This window comes from Euprymna scolopes, chromosome 36 (genome assembly GCF_053919585.1).
Source record: "Euprymna scolopes isolate OS-2025 chromosome 36, ASM5391958v1, whole genome shotgun sequence".
Taxonomy (NCBI): domain Eukaryota; kingdom Metazoa; phylum Mollusca; class Cephalopoda; order Sepiida; family Sepiolidae; genus Euprymna; species Euprymna scolopes.
The window spans coordinates 57,052,113-57,065,638 of NC_136517.1; the positions used below are offsets into that span (position 1 = coordinate 57,052,113).

The following is a 13,526-nucleotide window of genomic DNA, read 5'->3' on the forward strand; positions in this document are numbered from 1 at the left end:
TTATACTAGTAGAGGATAATCCAAAATGACTGTTACAATTCTTAAAACTTTTATTTTGTTATTCAGTTAAAAAAAATTATCTTTTTTAAAAAAGAAGTTATATAAAAATTCATTCCATCCATTTCATAATATACTAAACTGAATGTTATATTTTATTTGTGCATTGAAAAATATTTATTTTGAAATTACTTATTTTGAAATATAGAATATTACATTTTATTTGTAAATTTTAAATATATTTTGAAATATTGTTCCTAAATTTTTAACAATTTCAATTAAATTCAAGAAATGTTTTGTTATTTAATGTTTTCTGTTGTGAAACTTCGTTTGGAATCATGATAAAAGTTTCGTTAGAAAACACGCATTATTAATGCATTAATTTCGGATTGTCTTCCTTGCACTTTCGCATGTCAGTGACATATTAGCAAAAGAGACGAACTGACGTCTAGCGGTTATTATGTGAACCTCAAATATAAGCACATGTTTACGATAACACAAAAATATATATATATATATATATATATATATATATATATATATATATATATATATATAATAACAAAATAAATAACACAAAAGTATGAAAATCGAAACATTTATTGTATATAAAAAATGTATCAAAATATAATTTTAATGTATTAATATAATTTCTTTTCAATAAGTGATTCATAATCGAAAATAAAATAATACATATGATAAAAATACGAAACATTTATAGATTATTTTTAGAATTATTTGTTTTTTTACGGTAAAGTTGTATAAAAATGTAACAAAATATAATTTTAAAAATATGAAGCATTTATAAAGGTTTAAGAATATTTTTTTGTTTTTTTTTTGTGCAGAAAGATTGTATACAAATGTAGCTATATATAATTTTAGTTTGCGCGCACTTTTAGAAAAGGAAGACTTATCGACTCCTGTTCTTTAGCTGACAAGTGGCATCTGTCGGCGGTTCTTGAAACTAAAATATACACATTCGCCTCATGTCACTGACATGCAGAAGTGTCATCTTCCTTTTCGTCCGTATGACTCTTCTAAAAATGAAAAGAAAAATACTTCCAGCAATTTAAATGTAATTTTGCCTTTTTTTTTTCATTGTTGAAGGGGGGGGAGGGTCTGAATAAAAATATCAATCTGTATTTGATTGTTTTGTTATATTTTGAAAATTTTCTTTTATTTTCTGTTAAACAGAGGTCTTCATTTCGTGAACAAGAAAGAGAAATCCAAGACAAACGTTGAACTTTCACTTGACACAAATACAACAGATTCAATTGCAAGCCAGGAACCTGAACCGACGCTCAATCCAGCGGTAAACGCAGCATTTGAACCGATTGACAAGACATTTTAAAAAGAGACAATTTAGAGCTATTTGTAAAATAAATTATCATTTTCTGAAGTACACAAAGACAATATCCAGTATTTATACTATTTTCTATTTTACAAACGCCATTTTTGTTGTTTGTTCAGTATAATGAAATTTCGAACAAATGCATTTCATACAGTTCTGAATTTTTGTGATGAGGTAGGAATGTTTGTATTGTTTTGATTGTTTGGACAATTATTCTCATCCTGGGTGTTGTTGACACAGTATTTCGGTCGATGAAATCTTCGACCTTCGTCAGGTGTAAACTCCATGTTTTGTTTTTTGTTTTTGTTTTTTTAACTAAGAAAAAGGAGGTTAGCTATGTATTGCAAGAAATCAGCCCTTGGGTTTGAGAGCGTGTCTGTAAATTATAAAAAAAAGATCAATTTTCAGGGGTCACTAGGGCACATTTTAAGATTTTCCTATGATCCAATTTTTAACTGAATACTTCTGCTAATTGTCACTATTAGTGAAAAAAGATTTTACGAAACCGTAGATAGACATCTTACATGTTTTTGTTTTTTCTAGAAAACACAGGGCAAGGGAGGCGACTCTAAGAAAAAAGGGTATGGTGAGGATTATCTCGGTTGGGTTGGGCGTATTTTGTGGAAGGGTTAAAAAAACGAAAGAAGGAAACCTTTTTTTAATTACGTTTTCTTAGGAATCCTTAGTTGAAAAAAACATGGAGTTTACATCTGACGAAGGTCGGAGGTTTCATCGATCAAAACTGTTGTGCCAATAACACCAAAGATGAGAATAATTGTCAACAATCAAAACAATACAAAAAATGCATTTCAAGTGAAAACATTATTACGTAAGTATGTGTCATGTCGAAATTAGTATAAATTCCAAAATTTACAAAAAAAAAAAAAATGATTCACTCATTAGAAGATGTGTTCGATTCATTTTTTGCTAAAGATCATAGGCGCTAGCGGTGGAACATTTTTTTTTTTCTTTTTTCAGCGAAATTCCATGAAAGCAAGGAAGATAAGTCGATTTGTCATACAGAATTGGTCACATAACTCTTCCACATTAAAACATACAATAAACTCGATAATTCGATAAATTCTATTTTTCTACTGGATCATTTTTCGTAATTTTTGGAATTTATACTAATCTCGACATGATACGTAAGTACGTAATTGGGTTTTTTTCTTACCCGAAATGCATTTGTTTGAAATTCCATTATACTGCAGAAGCACACCATTTTTTAAGAATATATTATAAATGCCATTAAACACTTTCTTCTGCTTTCAACGAAAATGTTGATCAAGGTATACCATTTCACTCCGACTTGTAAAATGTATATTTGTTCAGATACATACATATATATATATATATATATATATATATATATATATATATATATATATCTTATACTTTAAGCATTTGCGATTGTGCAGCATACTTAACAAGAAAAAATGGGATTAAAAAAAGAAAAGAAAATATACATAGACACTACATAACTGTTACTAAACGCAAAAAAAATTATCTATATTATTTTCACCTGTGTTTTCTTAGTGTAAGATTTATTATCTACTAACCTGGGTGTTCGGCGTTGCCCTGGTGTTTGGAGGTGTGTGTTGAGAAAAAAAAATGGTAGTAGGCAGGCAGGCTCAAACCCATACCGCGAAAGAGGAAAAGCACATGAAAATAAAAATGTGGCATATCTGCTGTTGCGCCCATCGCCAAACCAGAAGTGATGTAGATTTAAATTAAGGCTAGTCAATCGAAAAGAAGGGATGACTTTCGAAAATATTGGCGAAAAGACGACCCCTTCCTATAGAAAAGACCCAGTTGAGGGTGAAGGAATCAATGTTTTTAGCCAATTTTTCGATATTTGCCGTCCAAAGGGTCGAGCTTCAAAACGATACCGATCTCATGAAAATCCGTCACCTCTGTCAAAGGTTTTTGCGAGACATACATACATACATACATACATACATACATACATACATTTAAACAGACAGGTGAGATTTATATTATAAATGCTTTTGTTAGCGTGACTTTTACTTAGCCAAGTCAGCGTGCTTTCCAAGGTGGATGATAATCTTAACAAAACTTTCCCACAAATTGCAGGCTTAAAACAAAAGCTTATTCTAATTGATTTGGTCACCATCCTCGAACTTAGATTTACTTTTCTACAAAAGCACGCTTGCTTGGCTAAATAAAAGTGACGTTAACAAATCAGTAAATATATGTGAAAATTATGTAGATAAATAGAAAAGTAAATTTTCTTGCATTTGTTATCTATTTATCTATTTTTTTACACCCTATTTTTTTTTCTTGCTAACTATACTGCACAATCGTCTAAGCATGAAATTACCAGATTATAAAAAAATATCTGTTACAAAAACAAACAAAAAAAAACAACTTTTTTTCATACTTGTTCGTCCAGGCATGTAAATAAGTATCTTCTAAAATTAATTCCAGGCTGTTGTTCATTCAAAAAAAAAAAAAATAATAATAATAATAATAATTCCTGAGAAATTTATATTTTTTGAGATAAAAAAAAAATTACTTCGATTTCTATAGATTAAGCAAGCACGAAATTGTAAGATCTAAAAAATTACGCTGGTAATGTATAGACACAGCGCTAAAAAAGAAGAATGCATCCAACAAGTCTCGTAAATGAATGATGTCTATGTGAGTAATTTCATGCGAACTAAAAGAAAAATAATGTTCCACCTTTCATGAAGCTTTCTAACAATTTTGAAATAATTCAATGAATTGCCAAGCATCAGTTGATAGGCAATTCTTGGAGATATGAAATCTGTAATATACTATGCGCATTGAACCGTTATTCACAGTCAATTAATCGTTGGAAATGGACATGCTCAAATGATGGATTTCGTCGTTCGATAAAAAAAAAAAAAAAAAAAAACTTTTTTGAGCGAAGCAAACTTGCCTTGTGAACAATTATCTTTATGATTATTATATGGGGTAAGGATTTCTTTCAGTTTCAGTTTTTACATACATACAACTCGAACTCAGCGGCCATTTTATTTCTAGGCTGCTGTATCTACACGTCATCTTTATATCATAAACAAGTGGTGTTGTCAAGAATATTACTGAAAAAAAAAATACGTCCTTTAAAAGCAATTTTTACTGAAAATGTTTTTGAAAAAAAAAAAAAAATGAATTTTACATCATTAACAAACGGTGTTGACCTATGTCTATGTGAAACTTCCGCCCGCTGTAAGTGTGGTAACTATATACTTTAACTAATATAATTGCTTTAAAATGAATGGGGGGGGGGGAGTATACTCGGTGCCAATAATGAGCGTGACATTCCAGGTTAAATTTCCATCAGGGAAAGATTAATCATTTTCATTAATATTATTGGGAAAGATACGAACTATCAACAAGACATATAATTAAGAACTTCTGACACAAGTTAACTTTAACACGTCAGAAGCATTTGTTTTGTATCTGTTTTCATTTTTGGAAGAGTTATATCAGCAAAAAGTTACAATTCTTAAGACTTTTATTTTGTTTAATCAGATAAATGTTAAGATAGAGTCGACAGATCGATTTTTTAAAGATGTAGTTTTAAACAAAAATAACTGGGTAAATTTTCAGATTAGGTTCACCTCCACAAATTTCTTTTAAATGACAACTTTAGAGGTTTTCGACTATGCTGAATACGAAAATCGCATAGAAATTTGGCAGAAATAAGTAGTTAGCGAGATATAAAAAGTTGTATTATGCATGTATTCTTTAGCGGCCATCTTGTTACGCGCGTGCAATGTCAGTCATAGATGAGTAGATTTGTTTATGGCGCGCGCACGTGCGTAAAAAGATGGCCGCCAAAGAATACAATGCATAATAAAACTTTTTTATATCTCTCTAACTATTTATTTTTGCAAAATTTCAATGCGATTTTCGTATTCAGCATAGTCGAAAACCGTTTAAAGTTGTCATTTAAAAGTAAATTGTGGAGGTAGACCTAATCTTAAAAAATACCAATAACTGTATTTACTTAATTGTCATGTCGGAAATAGTAATATATCCAAAATTACAAAAAGTCGAGTAGAACAACTGTTATTGTGTTTTTAGTAAAAAAAAAAAAAAAAAAAAAAAAAAGTCTATCGATATCGGCTAAAAGAAAACGTTCAGTTATTACAGTGGCGAGAAGGGAGATAAGTATTCCCCTGTATTCGCAATCTTCAAGGGGTTCACATCTAGAGAAAATGCAATTTCCCCCAATTTTTCGTAAAATTACTTTTAACTATAAGTAATTTTTTACTCGATGAATGTTTGTTATTGTTGAATTTATTACTATTTTCGACATGACAATTAAGTAAGTAATATTGTTTTTGCTTAAAACTGCATATTTAAAAAATCGATCTGTCGACTGTATCTTAACAAGCACCAAAAAAAAGAGAAAGAAAAGGTTATAAAACATACATTTCATAATATTCTAAACTAAATGTTATAATTGGTTTGTACATTATAAAAAATAATTATTTTTAAATATATGTTACAGTTTATTTGTAAATTTTGCATATTTATTTGGAAATATTGTTGCTAAATTTTTAACAATTTCCATTAAATTCAATAAATATTTCGTTATTTAGTGTTTTCTGTTGTGTTAGAAAACCAGCATTGTCTTCCCTTTTTGCTAGTATAACTCTTCCGAAAATAAAAACAAACATATTTCCAGCGAGTTAAAGTGCACTTCTGCTGAACTTATTACAAGAGATGGTGCTTGTCCAAAACTCTTCCTTCCATGAAAAAAAAAAAAAGAAGAATCGAAAGTAAATATCGTACACCAAAAATCCCGTAAATTGATCAAGTAGTTTTCTAGTAGATAAGAAAATAAAATTTTATGCCTTAGCGAAGAGCAATGATCTTACGACCCATGTGAAAATAGTCTGAAGGAACAGGGGAGATGACTCCGAATAATTCAAAGTTTTGCGAGATTTTATAAACCCATTCTGAAAATGGGGAGGGGAGCATTGTAAAAACTCAAATTTGCTTAAAAATGATTTAATAATAAAACCACTTGGTCAACTTACATGATTTTTGATGTACGATATTTTCTTTCTGTCACAGGTACATTATATCATGCAGATGTTTCTTTATATTTGTTTTTTATTTATTTATTTTTTTTATTGAGGTAGGAGTTTTGGATAAACCTCCAAGTGACTAGAACTTTACTTCGATTATGGTGCTAGAGGGTAAAAGAGGGTGGAGTTTCTGAGAATATGAAACTGTGATTGGTTGAAAAACACCATGTGATATATGTATATATAGAAAGGGTAGATTTGAAAAAGTCCATTGAGTTTTAGTAACTGGTGAGAGGTGAAGCTCAGAAGCTGTGTGGAGTTTCGTTCCACATGACCGCTTGGGTAAGAGAATTATTCCTAAAGGCCCAAGGAATGTGTGACGCAACCAGCTCTCTTGTGATTGTTGTATAATTGAATCAATAAAATAATATTTAATGTATCTTATATCGTTTCAATATCTTACATTAAATTAATCCCTTGGCAGAATCCAGTTTCAAAGATAAAGACAACAATATGGTGGCCAGCATCATGTGTTTATATCTCAATTCAAGTTCTGTCTATTGACTTTAAGCTTATCCATCATTTTAGTTGCATTCTACAGTTGAGTAAAGCCTTTCAAACAGACGCTATGCATTAGTTTTGCTTGTTTTATTATGATTTATTCATCCATTTCTTTTTCAGATAATCTCAGTCGAAACGCCAAATATCTTTCTGTAATGTTTTCATTAATGAATAATGAATAAACCAAATAAAAGTCTTTTTTCATACATGCGGTTGTTTATACGTACATTGTTTTTTTACATGCTTTCCACTTCTTTTCATGGTCTCTGCCCCGTCTAATGTTCATGGCATCATTCGCTTCAGCTTTCTCTTTTCTTCTGGCCATGATTTGTTATAAGTGTCACTTGATGAATAAAAATTCTTTCATCCAGGAAAGACACAAGGAGACGTTCGCTGACTTTCTTCAAGGTTTTATTTAAAGACAATGGATTTAGGAGAGAGACTAATGTTACTTTAAACAATGAGTAATGCAGACGAACATAGACATTGGTAACACTGCTAAGATTATAAGTTTTCTACATCATTGGCCATATCTGGTTTGCATGACATCCACCGAGACACTGATCTGAAAACCATAGTTTTTCTCTCCACTCAAAAATGTGATGTCATTTTTCATTATCTCTCTGTTTTGTCTATGGCGTTTGACAACTGCATGTACAAACCTTTGAAAAATCGCTGTAACAAGACAGATTACAGAGGCATTAGCATTCAAGACACACTTAGCCTACTGGCACCACAGAATGCAACAGGAGACTTCCAACTTCTGTAATGTTTTCATTAATGAGTAATCAATAAGCCAAATAAATGCCTTTATACATCTTTTATGCACTTTCTGCCTCCCGTCATTGCTGTCTTGTCTAGTGGTTTTCAATTGTCTCATCTGTTTATCTAAGATGAATAAAACTGTTTTCATGAAAAAAGATGCCATAAATGAGACATTTGCTGAGTTTTCTTTGAGGTTTTATTTGGAGAGAATAGATTTAGGAGAGAGACTAATGTTATCTTAATTAATTGCCTACTTCTTGACTTAATTTTCTAACTTAAGGAATGAGTGATGCAGACGGACAAAAATCGAGGTAACATTTAATTTAGATTATTCTACATTATGAGCCATGTCTCATTTGCATGGCTTTCTGAGACAGACTGGTCTGAAACCTTAGTTTTCTTCAACTCGAGAACGTGATGTCATTCGTCATCGTAAAACTCTGTTTTATCTGCCGTTTGACCTTCTACCCCTGCTTTATTACTAATCTTTTATTCAACCCTGGGAACAAATCTGTTTTACAGATTTGGGTTATCATCATGCACTCAATGTGACCCTTGTCAAAATTTATACCAACTAACTCAATCGCGACTAATATAGGGTCTCTAATATGTAACACTCAGTTCTGATATTGACAGATTCGTACTAGACATTGGACTAATGATAGCCACTTGCAGAAAAGAGCCCAGAGAGACCACTTGGAAGTCCTAGCACATCTTAGCTATCTCCTAAGGTAACGCCATATCCATGATGATGAAGTAAACAATATCTCTCACTTTCTCTTCTTCCTTTTCTTTTTTACTTACATCATTTATGTCATCTTCTTACTTTCCTCTCATGCTTCTGCTATTAGTGCTACTTTATTCTTTTTTCTTCTTTGTTTACATTATTTATTTATATATGTCATTCTCTTACTCTTTTTTTACAGCTATTTTTATTTTCTTACTCTTTTTCATCTCAAACAAGATGTATTGCCACTTTGTCATAAGGGTTTACTATTTGGGATAGCATCTAACAAAGGATTGTGGGGAGTTGAGTAGCAAAATATCTGTTCACATTACATTTAAACTTCTGCATGTCAGTACAGCCAGAGAAGCAGGAAACAGGAAGGGAATTCCAAAGTCTGGCAGTTCGAAGAAAGAAACTATTAGATTAAATTTCTGGCATCTGATGACCTCAACAATGATAGCTGCTTGTGGGATTGGTTGGGAATATTTACATCGAAGGGGAATATTCCATTAAAGTACTTGTAAAACAGACACACGGATGCAACATTGTAGTGATAGGACAGAGATTGCCGATAGTGCAGGATCTATTAGATTGGAGACTCTTTTTTGGACCCTGTCTAAGAGAGAGAGAGAGAGAGAGAGAGAGAGAGAGAGAGAGAGAGAGAGCGATCAGTGGTTGATACACCAGCTCATGTGTGACAACAATACTCTGTGCATGGGCGAATAGTGCCTTTGTAGAGGTATAAGGTACTCTCTATTGTGAGTAAATTTCTAGCATGGTAAGGTGAGTCGATCTTCTTTGCAGCAGCCTTGGCCAGTCACTCTCCTCACCTATAATCATCTTAAACAAACATTTAATCTCCAAGCAAGCAAGATTATCAGAATTTATTTCAAGCTGACTCCCCCAAAATGCCACTGATGGAATTGTTAATAAAAGTCATAATTCTTTATGCAATCCGATTACATTTAATACAAATAAATTTCAATCAATGCTTGACTTGTCTACCAAGTTTTAGTTTAATTGTTATATAATAGGGGCTGCAGATGTAGAAACAAAGAGAAACGTTTGCAAACTCTGAGATGAGGAACATCAAAGAAATAAAGATATATAAAATATAACATGTGCATTCATTCTCTTTTTTGCAGACTGTTATCCTCATCTTCATAGTTGCTGTTGTCTTTGTTTCACTACGTTTCGGCCAACTCATCCTATGGCCTTCTTTGAGTGATTAACCACAACAGAATAGGAGAATGCACAAATTATAAAGCCTCATCTCAAAGGATTAAAAAAATATATATAAATAAATAGAAAATATAACCTGTTCTCATTATGATTCCTTTGGAGGGAAGTGTCTCCGTTCACAGCGTTTCAATCACCAGAAGAGAAGGAAACAATAAAAGAAGGTATCCCGTCCTTTATCTACAAGAATATGTCTAATATGTAACCAGCACACACATCTGCAATGTATGTTACACAAATTATTGAATACTGCATGCACACTAGACGATACTGCTACTAACAATTACACATATACATGAACACATTAGTATGTACATTTAAGAGAAGATACGGTCCATATATTTATGCATTCACCAGAGAGATATATGGGTGTCCATATATACACACACATGAAACGATACAGCCCATATAACACTACAATCATAAACGATATATAGCATATACAATTGAAGAGACACTGTGGTGTATATATATACATATGTATGTGTGTTTATTTGTTTTGTTTTGTGATACTTTTTGAATGAATTCAATTATTTATATGAAAGTGCATTCTTACTTCATCTAAACTCAATCAACACACAACACAAGGAGTCACAAAATGCAACAAGCAACGATGTGGAGTTTGTAACATAATATTGGAGGGAAACACATACACATTCATAAATCCTACACAAACATTCAAAATAAAAAAGAAAGACCTAGACTGCACCTCTAAAAATGTGATCTATGTAATAAAATGTGCAACATGCAAGAAATCCTACATAGGTACTACTAAAACCCTCAGTAATACAGAAGCCTTGCATCGATCCAACATTAAAATTGCAGAAAATAGATACCTGTACGTTTTACAACACATACATGCATACACTCGAGGCAAAATTAGGATAATGCTTATTTTCCAAACCGACAACTACTTTTACTTACTAACACAAGAAACATTTCATAACAAAATTCATTGCTGCATTAAAAAAAATCCCAATAATAACATATAAATAAGCAAAACACAAAATACACTTACATGTACACATGCTTATACAAGTGTGTAACTCCACACATAAATCAAGACAGGCATGATGAGGCACACACATGCACTCATGCACGTGTACCCTGCATACACATACACTCGCGCATGCATACCCTGGATGGGCACACACATGCACTCACGCATGCATACCCTGGATGGGTACACACACCCACATCCAATATAATACCGATACACGCAATAACCCTTATCCTCAAGTTGCCTTCGGGCCTTGATAAGTGGTGACTCCCATGTAAAAAAAACTAAGCAAATAGCTAGAAACAAAATGCACTATTCTGCCCACATTCAGTCTCTCTAGACTAAGGCAATTTTAATCAATGTATATATATGTATGTGTGTGCGTGTGTATGTATGTATGTATGTGTGTATGTATACCCTTACTCTTATTTTATTTCTTTTTTATATATTTATCATTTATTTTCCATTTTATTTATGTATATATGTATATATGTATAAAAAAAAAACGTTTTCATGATAGCATCATGGAGAGTCTGAGAGCTTTCATGTACCTATTGACAGTTGGGAGTCCTTAGCTTATGATTGCAAGCAATGGATGGCACTGATATACAGGGGTACAGAACACTTTGAAGCAGCCAAGATAGACCGAGCAGAACTCAAGAGAGCATGTAGCAAACGCCAAATCTTGCCACCCAATCATGGAGATCTTTGGATCTGTGAGGTGTGTGACCGCACTTTGTTGTCCAAGACAGGTTTTGTTAATTACATGAAAGTGCACGATGATATGGGTCTGTTTCTGTTAATTTCATCCACACCAATGACCGTCTTCAGTATCATGTTTGCTTGAGGGTGTGCAAGTCGTTGGCAGGACTGAGGGAGTGGCAGTAGTCTGACAAGACACTGCAATCATCATCATCATATATATATATATATATGTATATATACTAGCATGGGTACCTGGCATTATCTGGGTTGACATGAAGTTCCGTTTGGAACACACCTGCTATACTAATCATTTTCATCATAGACAACATGGATATCCCACAACAATTTCCAAAATAAAAGAATGGATAAAAACATGTAAATGAAATTGCCCAAAAAAGAAGAAGTATATGATACCCTTTCCACCAGATATTTCGGCAGAAGGGATACAAAGAGAAGAAACTATTCTCCGGATAATGAGCATTGTAAAGAAAACTCCCCCACACCCGAAAAAAAAATAATTAAAAATAAATCATTACAACTTTTGTTTGAAAAAGAAAATAGCAGCGAATTCTGTGAAATCGCAAAAAAAAAAAAAAAAAAAAAAAAAAAAAAAGCCTAGTAGGCTGGCTCAGAAGCAAATAAAGGGAAAACAGTAACTTGGGAACTGTTTTGCGCACTGTCCTAAGAAAAGTCACGATTTTGTGAACCTATAAAAATAACGTTTATAAACATTAACTTGTGCGTTTGTTTTTTATTTTTTGTAAGGCCACTTTTTTCACTGGCTTTTTTTTTTTTTTGTAAATAAAGGTAATTTTCGATTTGCTTTTTTTATAGGAGGAGCGCTTTGAATTCAAACTTAAGTTTGAATTCAGAGGTGTCAAAGATTCTGTAGTAATTTTTTACAATGTGACCAAGCATTGTTTAACTACTAAAAAAAAAAATGAAGATCTGCAAAAATTAATTCCAAAAACAATTAAAAAATTTTTTCATCATTTTATGTTCCTAATGTAATTCTCCCCTCCCCCACAAAAATTGAATTTGTCATATTTTGGGGTTTATTTTGTTTATGAAATTGTTAGGTGAAAGTACAGAATGGTCTCATAAAAATTAATTAAATTTATCGTTATTTTGTTTCAAATGTAATTCCCAACCCCTACTAAAAAAACAAAACAAATTGTATTTGTCATGTTTTGCCCCCCCCCCACCTCAATCGCCAAACTTGAAAAAATGCTAGAAGTGACATGTCTTGTTGAACGCTTGGTGGCCAAAAAGTGGGTACTCATTTTATGTTAAACCTATATAGAAAAGTGATCCCCCACTTTAAAATGTTAATTTTTTTTTTCAAAATTTCTTCTTTCATATTACTATAAAGGCAGTTTAAACCTATTAGGCCCAGAAAAAGTAGATCTTTATTTTTTTTTAGAGGTTAAATGATGCTGGGTCACATCGTAAAAATCTTATCTTTTTTTCAATCAGAAAGTTAAATTTGTAATCGATGAGATTAGCGTGAAAAAAAAGTGTAAATTGTGGCATTTAGAGTTGGGGGGGGGGTAGTAAATCTTAATTTTTTTAGGTGTTAAACGACACTGGGTCACATCATAAAAATTTACCGATTCTGTAATAGCCGTTTAAAGAATAATAAAAACAAACAAATGAAAGTTTTGTTCTTTTTTGTTTAAATATTTAAAAAAACAATAAAAACCAAATATTTTTCTATCTACACGAAATTATTTCTCCAGCTAGAAAATTATTGAGATTACCAAATTATTTTATTTGGTGAAAGTTTGTTTTTTTCTGTTTCGAAGTTTCTTGGGGAAAATAACTCTAAAGAAAGTTTTTAAAAAGGTTGATGTTGGATAATAATTCCAAATAAATTAAATTAAATGTATTATCTTGTTGCTAATGTTACTGTTTAAAGTTTATTAAATAACAATTTTAAATAGAACACTTAAAACAATTCTCTTGCTAGAAACATTAACTAAGATACTGCTATTTAGTAAAATCGATTTTTCTTAATGTAATATGCAAATGAGGTGATCTCTTAATTGTATAATTCGCAAGAATCAAATAAATGAAAGATTAAAGTAAGGAACGTTTTGTATGAACTAACGAACAAACAGACAGACAGACAGGAATACAAATTTATATATATAG

The 13,526-nt window shown here is 31.7% G+C and overlaps 1 protein-coding gene across 3 annotated transcripts in view; it reads left to right on the forward strand.

Annotated features, from left to right (window-relative positions):
• LOC145260517 (lysosomal proton-coupled steroid conjugate and bile acid symporter SLC46A3-like) overlaps positions 1–7,144 on the forward strand; it is a 147,801-nt gene extending 140,657 nt beyond the window's left edge. For all 3 annotated transcript variants that reach the window (XM_080118651.1, XM_080118652.1, XM_080118653.1), the window contains one exon: positions 1,192–7,144. In XM_080118651.1, coding sequence (XP_079974777.1) covers positions 1,192–1,348 — 157 coding nt within the window. In that variant the 3' untranslated portion in view covers positions 1,349–7,144. The remainder of the gene's footprint in view (positions 1–1,191) is intronic.
• The last annotated feature ends 6,382 nt before the right edge of the window (positions 7,145–13,526 follow it).